We start from the raw sequence: 13555 nt of genomic DNA, 5'->3' as shown, positions 1-13555 counted from the left end.
CATTCTCTCAAATATTTGGATATCGAGCAAACCTTCTCTGAATCATTTCCAAAGCCATTACATCCTTTTCTAAATAAGGCGACTAAAACCGCACATATTTGAGGTGTGGCCTTATCAATGCCCTCTATAACTGATACATAGCACCCTACCTTTTATGCCTAATTCCTCAAAGATCCCTGACCTGATGGACTTTATCCTGTGGTATGAGAAGAGGTGACTAATATGGTTTTAGATATGCTGGCCTTATGTGCTATATGGGTGGGATGCAAGCGGGGCAGGATGCTACAGTGCGCAGTAAGTCATTAAATGAATGCTTAGGGTCGATTTGGATCATGGTGGGTGGGGGAGTGATGTTGTTTCTGAGTGGAATCAGTCAACAGTGACTGTTTTGGGTGACGAGTTGTCATGTTTGGGAATGTGCTTGTCAGGAGTCCATGGATTGTAAGGGAGTGTCTGAGGAGTTGTAAGTAAACTTGGCGGTCTTTTTAAAACCAGGAACAAGCATACAGGGAAAGAGGGTTGTTGGTGGAGAGTGAAAGAAATAAATAAAAAGTTATTTATCCAAAATAATCTTCAATTTCATATTTACGGATGTTGTTAGAAAAATATTATGGACTTTCAGACTTTTGATCATTGTGATTTTGATGTGTTAACTTTGCATGTAATTACATTTTCTAGCATCAGCCAGTGTCAATATTGGTCAGTTGGAGCACCAGCTCATCCTAACAGTTGATCCAGGGAGAATTCGACAAATTCTGATTGAGCTCCATGGAATGACATCAGATCGGCAATTCTGGACCGTTTCCAACAAGGCAAGTAATTGAGATTTTCCAAAGTGATGTTAGTCTGTTGTAAATACTCTACAACATGTGATTTACAATATTTATCTTGTATTTACACAAAATCATTTTTCTTTCAGTGGGAAGTACCAACAGTTTATGGCGGAGTTATTCTTGGCATCAAGGATAATCTGACCAGGGATTTGGTTTATATCTTGATGGCTAAAGGTTTGCATTGCATTGCAATTAAGGTTAGTCTTGAACACACAGTTTTCAAGCACTGAAATAGCACAGATTTAGTTTATGACTCCAAGAAGACTAAAAGCTTCTTGGTGTTTTTACTTTGCAATGATATTTTTATTCATGCATTTACCTTCTGCTGACACTTCAGTTTGTTTTTAAAGACCTTGTGCAACATGTCTACTTCAATCCACATTTTCTGTGGTGAGTTAAGGCAACAATTTTAGATTTATTTTTAAAGTTACAGATATCGTAATGGATTTAAATTATTTTTAACAGTCGCTCTTGACTAGGCCATGAAATTACTTTTCCAGTTGATAGCATTGTAAGCCAGTTTCAATTTGAATTCTGGCAGCTATTCGTGTTGAAAACCCATGATCTACATTTGACAGTGATAATGTGAAAACTTTATAATTGAATTTCATCCAAAAAAATTATTTCTTCTTTCATAGGGTGGAGGTTAGCTTTTCTCGCCCTTAGACTGAAAGGTTTGCTCAGCATTTTAGAGTGCAGTTAAAAGTCAACTAGCTACGTTGCTGTGGGTCTGGAATCACACTAAAACAATAACAAACTGGATGGGTTTTCACTGCAAATGATGATAGCTGTTGTGATCACCATTACTACAACTGTCGTTAATGTCCACATTTGTAACTCAACTTTAAATTCCACAAGCTGTCATGGTAGGATCTTAAGCCCACCTCCCCAGGGCATTAGCCTGGGCCTTTGGATGACTAGTCGATTGACATTCTTATGCACCATCTTCTTCCCAGCATTATCACTGTAGCAAAATGTTGAGATGTAAGCTAATACGTCATTAATATGTTTTTAAGAATAAAATCTAAAACTAAAAAATGAATATAAAATTAAAAACTTGCTCAAACTTCAATTGACCAAACTGGGGCGGCATGGTGGCTCAGTGGTTAGCATTGCTGCCTCACAGTGTCAGGGACTCAGGTTCGATTCCAGCCTCAAGTGACTGTCTGCGTGGAGTTACATTCTCCCTGTGCCTGTATGGGTTTCCTCTGGGTGCTCTGGTTTCCACCCGCAGTCCCAAGATGTGCAGGTTAGGCAGGTTATGCTAAATTGTTCATAGTATTCAGGAATGTGTAGGTTGGACGCATTAGTCAGGGGTTAAATGTAGGGGAATGGGTCTGGGTGGGTTACTCTTCAGAAGGTCAGTGTGGGCTTGTTGGGCCAAATGGCCTGTTTCCATACTGTAGGAATTCTATGAATTATGCCCCAATTCTGAATGTTATTTGCAGTCTCCTCTTCTTTCCCAATTATTCATGACCAAAATCTGTCCATGATTTGCGGAGCCTTTATAATGTCACTCCAGGTGGAGCTGGCGTCACCATTGCGTTCACCCATCACAGGAAATATCCTAATAACTGACCAGCCAAAGAATCATGGCTCAGTGTTGCCTCCAACAATGTTATCTATGTGTCATCCAGTAATATTGTCACTCAGCTTAAGACCCGGTGCAGGAAATAACTAGCCAAATGGCAGTCTCCTATGTTATTGTCTTGTACAGACTGCACTTTATGGCAATTAATTGGGCAGCTCAAGAATAAATTGCAGCATGATAAGCATTTGGGGATGGTGATACAATGTCATTAAACTCATCTAAAATATGGGAAAATGTATAAATGAGAAGTCCACCTGCCACATTTAAATTATAAATTAATTTTGACCTTGTTTAAAAGCCAATTGAATGCAATTTTTCATTGCTCAGCAAAGTGTGGTAACACTTTGAGGCAGGTATAGCAAGACAGCACAAGTTTGGAATAAGGCTTGCCACTGAAATGATAGCTGAATGCACCAGTGGATTCTGTTGGTGAAAGTGACAGCATCCGTGTTATTTCTGAGTTCATTTTTTGTGTGTTTAATTAAACGTAAAGATGGATTTAGAAGGCATAGTATATTTAAATTTGGAGCCATGATTGATTTCCTCATTGTGGAATAACCTCTCCTGTTACATGATGTCCTGGCCTAGTGTCACGATTGAGCTCAACACCCCTCCTTTTGCAACTCTAATTTGCCACTGTTCCCTTTGAAAGCCACAGATGATTCGCTGAAATGCATAGGCAAGAGCAAGTCTGTAATGCTTTGTTTCTATCTTCATGGTAGGAAATGCAAATTACATGCCAGAAATAGTGTAACTGAGGGCCCACTAAGAGAGAGGAACTCTCATAATCACAGGGGAAAAAGTATGTGAGAATCGCAATTCGACAAATCCCCAGAACTTGATGATGCACATCTTGCAGTTCAGAAGAGACACTGAATGTACTGGTTTTTGATTTTCCAAAATTCTGTATATTGTAGTGTCCTCAGTAGATTGGAAAATTTGGAAGCTGCTAATCAATAAAAGGTTGAGAAAGAGAAAACAGTGAATTGCAGTGAGGTAACGATGGAATATATTTTGGGGAACTCTGAAGTTATTCATGTTGGTAATCAAAATAGAAATTCAAAAGTTTTTTTATTAAAAGGTGTGAGCCTCATCATTTTTGATGTTCAAGGAGATGAGTCCATTAGCATTTAGAAAAGAGTGATGTGTTGGCCTTTGTTGCTAGATTTAAAAGGTCATTGGTGAGACCACACCTGGAGTGCAGATTTGATTTCCTTATGATTTATTTGTGTTGAAGGTAAAGGTTGAGTAGGTTGGTTCCTGAGATGAAAGTCTCTGACGAAAGTCTTTCTAGTAAATTCTCAGAACTTGGTGTGCAGTGCCCTGACAACTCAGGTCATTAGTATTTAAATGAGTTTAAAAGAAGTACACAATATTCCAAAGACCTTGACAGTGAGACACTGAAGGGTTGTTTCTCTTGGCTGGAAATTTCTTCTTATGGGATTGTGATTTTTCTATGTTGAACATCATGGGGGCTTCATTGTTGAGAATATCAAATTGTACCAATCCCAACCTTGAATGGTATTTTTACGTTCAGTCAAGGAATCTGGACTTCACTGGCAAGGCCAAGTTTATAACCCATTGCTAATTGTTCACCACCATTTTCTGAAGTATATTTGGTTTTGTACAATAAATGCTGGTCTAGGCAGAGAAGCTCATATTCTGTTTTTTTTTTAAAGAAAATTAAGCTTGGGGTGGCCAGAATTTATCTTTCAGGGAATCAAGGGATCCAGGGAGCAGAGTGGGAAAGGAAAGTGGAGGCATAGAATCAACCATTATCATTTTGGATAACAAATCAAGCTTGAGTTGAATATTGTATGCTTGCTCCTATATTTTACGTTTTTATGTACTGAACAAACAATAAATAAGATCCTTGGTGCATTCTAGAAAAGTCTGACAGCAATGTGCCTCCTTTGTGTGGTTCTACTAGATAAGTGAAAGTATTATCACAACACAAGAAAACCCGAAAGTAGAGCTAGTCAATCTAATACGACTAGAAATAAAGATTTTCTGACAAATTGCAATTGATGGTATAATTGTCCATTATATTATCAGTCGTTTGCACTAGCTGTTTCTTTTTTTTTTTGGACAAACAATTCCCCCTTAGGGTTAGTTCAAGATGAGATAAAATTTCAAATACCCTCTTTTTGTTTCAGGATTTCATCCATGCACGGCAACTCTATTCCTCCTGCCTAGAATTGGTGACAGAATTTTCTCCAAAACTTCGCCAAGTTATGTTGAATGAAATGCTGCTCTTGGACATCAGTGCTCACAAGTGTGGGACAGATAGTGGAGGAGAGCGTCCACCAGCTGACCTTGTGAGTCGGGTTAGAGGTTACCTTGAGATGAGGTTGCCAGGTAAGGGAATAGTTTTGCTGACTTTCAAAATATAAAGTTTAAAACTTATGTTAACTCAAATTTTAGTCGTCATAAGGGAAATGGTGAACTGAGGCTTAGTGCTTACAATAAAGAGTTAAAACTGAGGAGGACTTGACTTGGAATCATTTTATGGACCTTCTAATGGTTAGCTCCAGAATAATGTACATTAAGACCATAAATAGATCACCTTTGCATCACTTTGTTCAGCAAGAAGGGAAGAGGAGGGAAGAAAATTGTAATTATACAAAGCGTTTTGTCTTTTTCTTTAAAAATGCACACCAACAATTGTTGTGACTAATTAGTTGTTCCCTTGTCATCTGGTCCATCTGACTTGTGCTACCTCAGCTCAGTCTGTGGCTTTTTGAAGTTATTTTAAATACTCAATAAAGATGGTTTTCAGTCTTCATTTTGTAATATTGCTGTGTTGTTTCCAATGAACATATGACTATTGTTGATCAGTTGCCTAATGAAATTGATCACAATTATAGAGAGGTCAAGAAGCACCTTGGTAGCAGTTGATGCAATTAATCACAGTAGTCTTCATGAAAATAGGTTGTGTAAAGTTAAAAATTGTTCATTCAGTTCTCTTGTTATGAGGTCTGTCAGACCTTATCAGACACATTCAGTCAGTGACTGTAGTTACAATAGAAACAATAAGTTGCATTTAAGTAACAATTATATAATATCCATGAGTATTTACAGGAGCACAATCAAAAATGAACACAGCCATATTTATTTAAAAATGCTTGTTAAGTAAATGGATTTAAAGAATGTTAAAAAGAAGTGAGGGAGTTGGATAGACAGTTAAGCTTAGGGAGTGAATTTGAGAGTCTGGAGTTTGGGTATTTGGAGGTAATATCAAATAAGATGGAGAGGAGAATTATACATGATTGGAGTCAGATTATTGACTAGGGAGAGCTTTGGGCTGATGAAGGTTAAAAAGTTCAGAAGGTTACCGAGGTAAGAATGTACAGCTTGGATCATTGTGGTTTTTTCTCACGGTATTTTATTTTCTGTCATTTTAAGTGGTGCATTTCAAATAATGGTAGTTTTAGTTTTCTGATATTTAAAACCTCTACTGTGACAATTTAATAGCATTAAAAATGTATATCATGCTACTGATATTACATTCCTGATTGGTGCCAATAGTATTGTTTTTGTCTTCCCGTTCCTCAGTGCATTAAGAGCTGAGTCAGTTGATGCACAAGGCCACCATTTTATTCTCTTTTACAGCATATCCTGGTGGTAAAATATCATCGCGTCATTCAGCCATGCTAAGAGAAGGTAAACTAAACACTTGGCCGGCTGTTTTTGATCAACATTAAAGCACTTATTTACTTTGTTTGCACTGTAGTTAAAATTTTGTATTGGTGAAAGTGGCACTGAATAACTTTGCAGTTTCCAGCACGTTTTATTCGTAATTGACATCTACAAAATCTTTATGCTGAACCTGCAAAATATTTTGATTGGAATCCAAAGTTATGCTTTGCATAAAAGCACACCCTTATTTGTTTTCTTGTATTGTATCTATCTTTTCCGTTTTCTTCCCTAGCCCACTCTGATTCTGAGTAGCCTATACAGCCAAGATAATTCTTTAAATTCTGAAATTATATGCAGAGTTTAACTTTATTCTATGTTGAGTGCCTTATTTATATTAGTGAGTAAGACCAGCATTTTTACAGATCTGTTACAGCTGTTTATAGAAATTATATTTTGGATCTTTTCTATGCAATTATTTATACACTACCAAAAAGTCAACCTGTGTAACTAACAGTTTATAAGTTATTTAATGGTTTTGATTCTCAAAGAACATTTTCGTTTTCTATGTGAGTAACCATAAGCACCTCTGACTAGTGTGAACCATCATTATTGTAATGCTGGGAAAGTATTGGAAGGAATTAACCTTAGGGTTCCCTGGATGGGTTAGTGCATTTATGCCCAACATGTTATTGTGGAGAGCTGAGTCCATCTTCCATAGCTAGGAAATGAGCTATGTGTTACTAAAATACTTAAGGGTCAGAAGCAGGATTAAATGCAAATTTTACAAAACCAATTGCTTTTCTACAGTTGCTAATTGGTAAAATGTTAGTATTAATGAATTGATCAAATATCCTCAAGAATGGCAGGATTCATGTGCAATTTTGTGATCCATATTTACGTATTTTAGAATTTTTATTTTCTGCAATGAAAGGTCTGGCCTTGCCCCTCTGTCCTTCTAAACTGTCCATTCAGATTTACAGGATTAAAAGATTCTTGGATGGGGAAAAGCCAACCATGGTTGACCAGGGAAGTTAAGGGTAGCTTGAAATTGAAAGGAAAAAAATGTACAAAGTGGCAAAGAATAGTGGTATATGAGAGGAATTGGAAATTTTTAAAAACCAATAATAATCAGTACATAAAAAGTGATGAGGAAACTAATGGGGCTAAAGACCAATATATCCCCTGGACTTGATGGGTTGCATCTTAGTATATTAAAAGAGGTCACTACAAAGATTACTACCAGTGCATTCAGTAAGGCTCCTTCGATTCTAGAAAAGTCGGAGATTGGATAACTGCCAATGTAACGCCTTTATTTATATAGGGAAGGACAATAAAAACAGGAAAATATAGACCAGTTACTGTACTTCTATTACTGGAAAAAATATTAGTGTCTGTTACAAAGAGTGTAGTAGCACACCATTTTTTAAAAAATGGTCAAGCAGATTCATGGCTTCATAAAGGGGAAATCATGTCTGACAAATTTATTAGAATTTTTATTGAGGCGGTAACAACAAGAAGGATAGGTAAAGGGGAAGCAGTGGATGTAATATACTTGGATGTTCAGAGGCGTTTGATAAAGTACCATGCATTGGGCTACTGAATAAGAGTGTGTGAGAGGAAATATATATTAACATGGGTTGAAGTTTGGCTGACTAAAAGAAGACAGAGTTGGGATAAGGGGAATGTTTTCAGAATAGCATACTCTAACCAGTAAAGGACTACAGGGATGTGTGCTGGGGCCACAGTTAGCATATATTGTACATAATGACATGGATAAGGAAAGTGAATGTACAATAGCCAAGTTTGCACATGCCAAAAAAAGTGGGGAGGATAATAGATTACCTACAGTGTGGAAACAGGCCCTTCAGACCAACAAGTCCACACCGACCCTTCAAAGAACAACCCACCCAGACACACTCCCCCACGTTTACCCCTGACTAATGCACCTAACACTGTGGGCAATTTAGCAATGCCAATTCACCTAATCTGCACATCTTTGGATTGTGGTAGGAAACCGGAGCACCCGGAGGAAACCCATGCAGACACGGGGAGAATGTGCAAACTCTACACAGACAGTTGCCCGAGGTGGGAATTGAACCTGGGTCCCTGGCACTGTGAGGCAGCAGTGTTAACCACTGAGCCACTGTGCTGCTATAAAATTCTGCAGAGGGTATTGACAGGTTATGCGAGTGGACAAAACTTGGCAGATGGAATGTAATGTGGAAAAATGTGAGGTGATGTGCTTTCGCAAGAGAAAGAGATACCGAATATTATTTAAATGTAGAAAGCTACAGCTCATGTGGATTTAGAAGTCCTTGTGCATAAATCACAAAACCCAAGTGTGCAAATTAGGCAGATAAGAAGGAAAGCAAATGGATTATTAGCCTTTATTTCAAAGGAAATGGATTATAAAAATAGGTAAGTCTTGCTGCAACTGTACAAGGCACTACTCAGACCACAGCTAGAATACGGTGAACAGTTTTGGGCCCTTAACTATGGAACGTTATACTGGCATTGGAGGCAGTCCAGAAAAGGATCACCAGGCTAATACCACGTATTACAGAGACAGGTTAAGTAAGTTGGGCCTATACTCATTAGATTTTACAATGAGAAATGATCTCATTGAAACATAAGTTTCTTCAGAGACTTGACAGGATAGATGTGGAAAGGTTATTTCTCCTCGTGGAAAAGTCTAAAATCAGAGGGCATAGTCACAAAATAAGAGGTTGCCCTTTTAAAATAGAAGTGCGAATTTCTCCTGATGGAAGGTAATGGAAGGAATTAACCTTTGAGTTCCTCTGATGGGTTAGAGCAGTTATGCCCAACATGTTACCATGGAGGGCTGAGTCCACCTTCCATAGCTAGGAAATGGACCATGTGTGATTAAAATATCTGGAATTCCTTACTACTGAGAGCTGTCAAGGCTGGGTCATTAAAGCTCTGTCTATCTGAACCATTAATAGACTTAATCAGTAAGGGAATCAACGATTATGGGGAAAAGACAAAACAGTGGAACTGAGAATGATTAGATCAGTCATGACATCATTGATTGGCAGAGCAGACTCAGTGGGCTAAATGGCCTGCTTTTACTTCCACGTCTGATGGCCTTAAGACTTGTATAGAAAGCTGTTTGATCCAGTACAACTGCAGACTGCAATTTTGGATTGTAGGGATATCTGTATTTCTTGCTGTTTAGAAAGATGAGGTGTACCCAAAGTGTTTAGATTATCTGTGCAGGACATGTGAGAAACAAGTTTTTTTCTAGTTGTTTTCTCATTGCAGCTGGTTATGTTTCACTAAACATTAATGCATGTGCATTTTCAGCTAGTTATGGATAGTCATTGGGTCCGGAATACTTCCTAATTATTCTCTGTTGCTTCATAAAGGTTAGTCATAACTTACCTACTGAGACAGTTCAGATCTGTTAACTCTATTCAAGTCACGGATGAACCAGGGACTTACCTGGTCATGGGGTGATATTGGAACCTCCAATAGCTGTTCTCATTTCCAAGCACTAATATCCTCACTTTAATCAGTGTTTTAATTCACTAAATGTGTATTTTGATGTATTATTGCTAAGGTAGTGGTGATTTAAAAATAAAAGAAACCCTGATGTTCTACTGTTTATAGATCTGTATTAATTATTTCAAATATTTCAGACATTCCATTGCGACAAATTATAACTGAGGAGTGTGTTGCTTTCATGTTGAACTGGAAGGAGAATGAGTATCTGACACTGCAGATTCCTGCAGCACTTGTCCAGAACAATCCATATGTAAAGGTAACCAGATTGCTGTACGTTTCCCAGAACTCATACTATCATGTCTTGCTTATTTGGCTGAAACTATCAAGTCATCTTGCAAAAGAATTTTGCAACACCTACTTTAGATTCACGTCACTGGATTCCGATGTCTGTGTCCCTCTGTTGTTTCCATATCCTTTTTCTCTGTTGGCATGTGTTGTAGTTATGTGAACAGAGCAGCTAAAGGGTTAAACCTTTAGCTAACCCCATTCATCCCCTACGTTCAAAAAGAGTTACTGCCAGATATTCATAAATACTCTTCATTAAGATCATCCTATATAAATAAGTTTATAAGAAATGTGATATCATTCAGGAATAAAATCTCTTCCACGTACAGGTTGTAAGAGATTAAGGGCGGCACGGTGGCTTAGTGGTTAGCACTGCTGCCTCACAGGACCAGGGTCGATTCCAGCCTTGGGTGACTGTCTGTGTGGAGTTTGCACATTCTCCCCGTGTCTGCGTGGGTTTCCTCTGGGTGCTCCGGTTTCCTCCCACAGTCCAAAGATGTGCAGGTCAGGTGAATTGACCATGCTAAATTGCCCAAATGTTAGGTGCATTAGTCAGAGGGAAATGGGTCTGGGTGGGTTACTGTTCAGAAGGTCGGTGTGGACTGGTTGGACCGAAGGGCCTGTTTCCGCACTGTAGGGAATCTAATCTAAAAATCTCGTGAGAGCTTTCCAAGATATTGAGATCCAATAGATCTAGAAAGTCAGAACATTTTTTTTCTCTCACTTACAATTGTACAGTGATTTCTGAGTTTCTGTCAAAGTGTATTACTTGGAAGCATGTATCAATGAATTAACTACGCATGCCAATACAACCAGCATCAGGAATATAGCTTCTCCTGTTGCTGAAGCTATGAGGTTCCCAATTCCATCGGATATTTCCATATTCCAAGAGACTTAAGTGGCAGATTAATTACTCAACTAAATGTCATTTAATTTGGAAAAGTGCATGGCAATGCAAACTGGTGCAGAAAAGAGGAGATTGTTTTCTGTGCACGAGGTTTTCATTAATGTCTGGGAAGATTATTTGCATGTGATTGATCACTGTCAGGAATGTTCAGTGTGAAACTGTGGCGAATTAAATCACAGACCAGAATTGTGATTCTGGCAAAACTAAGTGAGTAGTGCTGTTTTTGTGACTGTACTGCTAGATTACTTGTTTCTAAAATAAGTAAATCCTGTCAATGCATAAATGTATAGTAATACTGGTTGATTACATTTCACAGAGTAGCAAAGTTATGGATTGGATATTCTGTTAAAATATTCAGGACAGAGCTAAGTAGTTGATTTTGTTTTCCTCTGTGTATCTTCTAGCTGGGGCAGCTTTTGGCTGCAACTTGTAAAGAGCTACCCGGCCCAAAAGAAAGCAGAAGAACTGCTAAAGACCTGTGGGATGTAGTGGTTCAGATTTTCTGCTTATCTAACCAACACAAACGAATCAATGATGGAAGAGTCAGTTTAATTAAACATCGAGAATCCACACTGGGAATCATGTATAGGTAACGACTTCTGTTTTGCACTGAGATTTGTGCACAACTTAAGGGACTCATTACAAACACTAAATGTATTAAATCAAATCAATCAGGTATAAAATATTGCATACTTTGCAAATGACCTGGAGTCCTTTATTTTTTGCATAACTTTGCACAAATAAAACGAAGGTAATAAAATGAATTTCTTGACCTGTTCAGTAAGCTATTCATGTAGATAAAATATCACTACATTGTACAAAATAAATGCAAAATTGTCATCAACTTGGTTGAGAATGTTTCTTGCGAGTCTTGTTTGTTCAAAATGAGAAATTTATTCACTCTGTCCAGAGTTAGTGTGTGAACAGTAAAGTCTAATGTATATTGATTTTCTTTTTTACTTTAGGAGTGAACTAGTTACGTTCATCAAGAGACTCAATGTATGTATCAAGGCTGTTCAAAAAATTAAACCAGATGCAGTTTGACCCAATTTCCACTTCTATATCATGTGATGTGAAGGAATTTGTTACTGTTTGGAATTTGCATTCCATTTAGCCACAACACAGCTTCAGAGCCTTTATCTCTTCCTCTTATCCAGCCCCTGTATACTTGAACTGAACAAAAGATGGCTAAAGATTTATGGGAGTTATTGTTTCCACAACAGCATAATTGAATACTCAAATGGAAGCTGAGCAGTCCTATATTTCTCTTATGCACCATTTTGTATTTGATTACTTGGATTCTAGACATGCAGTGAAGCAAGTTGCTGTGGACTGGGCAAATCCAGCTGGGCTGAAGAGAGGAAATATATCCTTTTGAAAACAAGAATTATCCCATAAACAACAGAATGTAAGAAATAGGGGCAGGAATAAGCCATTCAGCATCTCAAGCATACCTGCTGTTCAATGATACAATGACTAGATTCCCGACATTGTGGGAACAATAGACAGTAGGTGCAGGAGTCGGCCATTCTGCCGTTCGAGTCAGCACCACCATTCAATATGATCATGGCTGATCATCCTCAATCAGTATCCTGTTCCTGCCTTATCCCCATAACCCTTGATTCCACTACCCTTAAGAGCTCTATCCAACTCTTTCTTGAAAGTATCCAGAGACTTGGCCTCCACAGCCTTCTGGGGCAGAGCATTCCATACACCCACCACTCTCTGGTTGAAGAAGTTTCTCCTCAACTCTATTCTAAGTGGTCTACCCCTTATTTTTAAACTGTGTTGTCTTTTCGGGACTCACCCATCAGCGGAAACATGCTTCCTGCCTCCAGAGTGTCAAATCCTTTAATAATCTTGTACGTCTCAATTAGATGCCCTCTCAGCCTTCTAAACTCCAGCGTATACAAGCCCAGTCGCTCCAATCTTTCAGCGTAAGATAGTCCCGCCATTCTGGGAATTGACCTCGTGAACCTACGCTGCACTCCCTCAATAATCAGAACATCTTTCCTCAAATTTGGAGACCAAAACTGCGCACAATACTCCAGGTGCGATCTCACCAGGGCCCTGTACAGCTGCAGAAGGACCTCTTTGCTTCTACACTCAATTCCTCTTGTTATGAAGGCCAGCATGCTATTAGCTTTCTTCACTGCCTGCTGTACCTGCATGTTTGCTTTCATTGACTGATGTACAAGAACACCTAGATCTCGTATACTGCCTCTTTACCTAACTTGACTTCACTTAGGTAGTAATCTGCCTTCCTGTTCTTGCCACCAAAGTGGATAACCACACATTTATCCAAATTAAACTGTATCTGCCATGCATCCGTCCACTCGCCTGTCCAGGTCACCCTGTATTCTCCTAACATCCTCCTCACATTTCACCCTGCCACCCAGCTTTGTGTCATCAGCAAATTTGCTAATATTACTTTTAATACCTTCATCTATATCATTAATGTACATTGTAAAAAGCTGCGGTCCCAGCACTGACCCCTGTGGCACACCACTGGTCACGCCTGCCATTCCGAAAGGGAGCCGTTTATCACTACTCTTTGTTTCCTGTCAGCCAACCAATTTTCAATCTGTGTAAGTATTTTGCCCCTAATACCATGTGCCCTAATTTTGCTCTCTAATCTCCTATATGGGACTTTATCAAAGGCTTTCTGACAGTCCAGGTATACTACATCCACTGGATCTCCCTTGTCCATCTTCAGAGTTACATCCTCAAAAAATTCCAGAAGATTAGTCAAGCATGATTTTCCCTTAACTCCAT

At 38.6% G+C, this 13555-nt stretch overlaps 1 protein-coding gene across 2 annotated transcripts in view; it reads left to right on the top strand.

Moving 5' to 3' along the window:
* The window catches only part of ints8 (integrator complex subunit 8), an 80502-nt gene that overhangs the window by 44676 nt on the left and 22271 nt on the right, over positions 1-13555 (top strand). For both annotated transcript variants that reach the window (XM_043688035.1, XM_043688036.1), the window contains 7 exons: positions 679-812; positions 920-1030; positions 4581-4782; positions 6037-6087; positions 9723-9844; positions 11185-11369; positions 11746-11779. In XM_043688035.1, coding sequence (XP_043543970.1) covers positions 679-812; positions 920-1030; positions 4581-4782; positions 6037-6087; positions 9723-9844; positions 11185-11369; positions 11746-11779 — 839 coding nt within the window. The remainder of the gene's footprint in view (positions 1-678; positions 813-919; positions 1031-4580; positions 4783-6036; positions 6088-9722; positions 9845-11184; positions 11370-11745; positions 11780-13555) is intronic.

The sequence above is a fragment of the Chiloscyllium plagiosum genome, chromosome 4, assembly GCF_004010195.1.
Source record: "Chiloscyllium plagiosum isolate BGI_BamShark_2017 chromosome 4, ASM401019v2, whole genome shotgun sequence".
Taxonomy (NCBI): Eukaryota; Metazoa; Chordata; class Chondrichthyes; order Orectolobiformes; family Hemiscylliidae; genus Chiloscyllium; species Chiloscyllium plagiosum.
The sequence above is the reverse complement of the archived record's forward strand: the minus strand, read 5'-3'. Positions and strand labels throughout refer to the sequence as shown.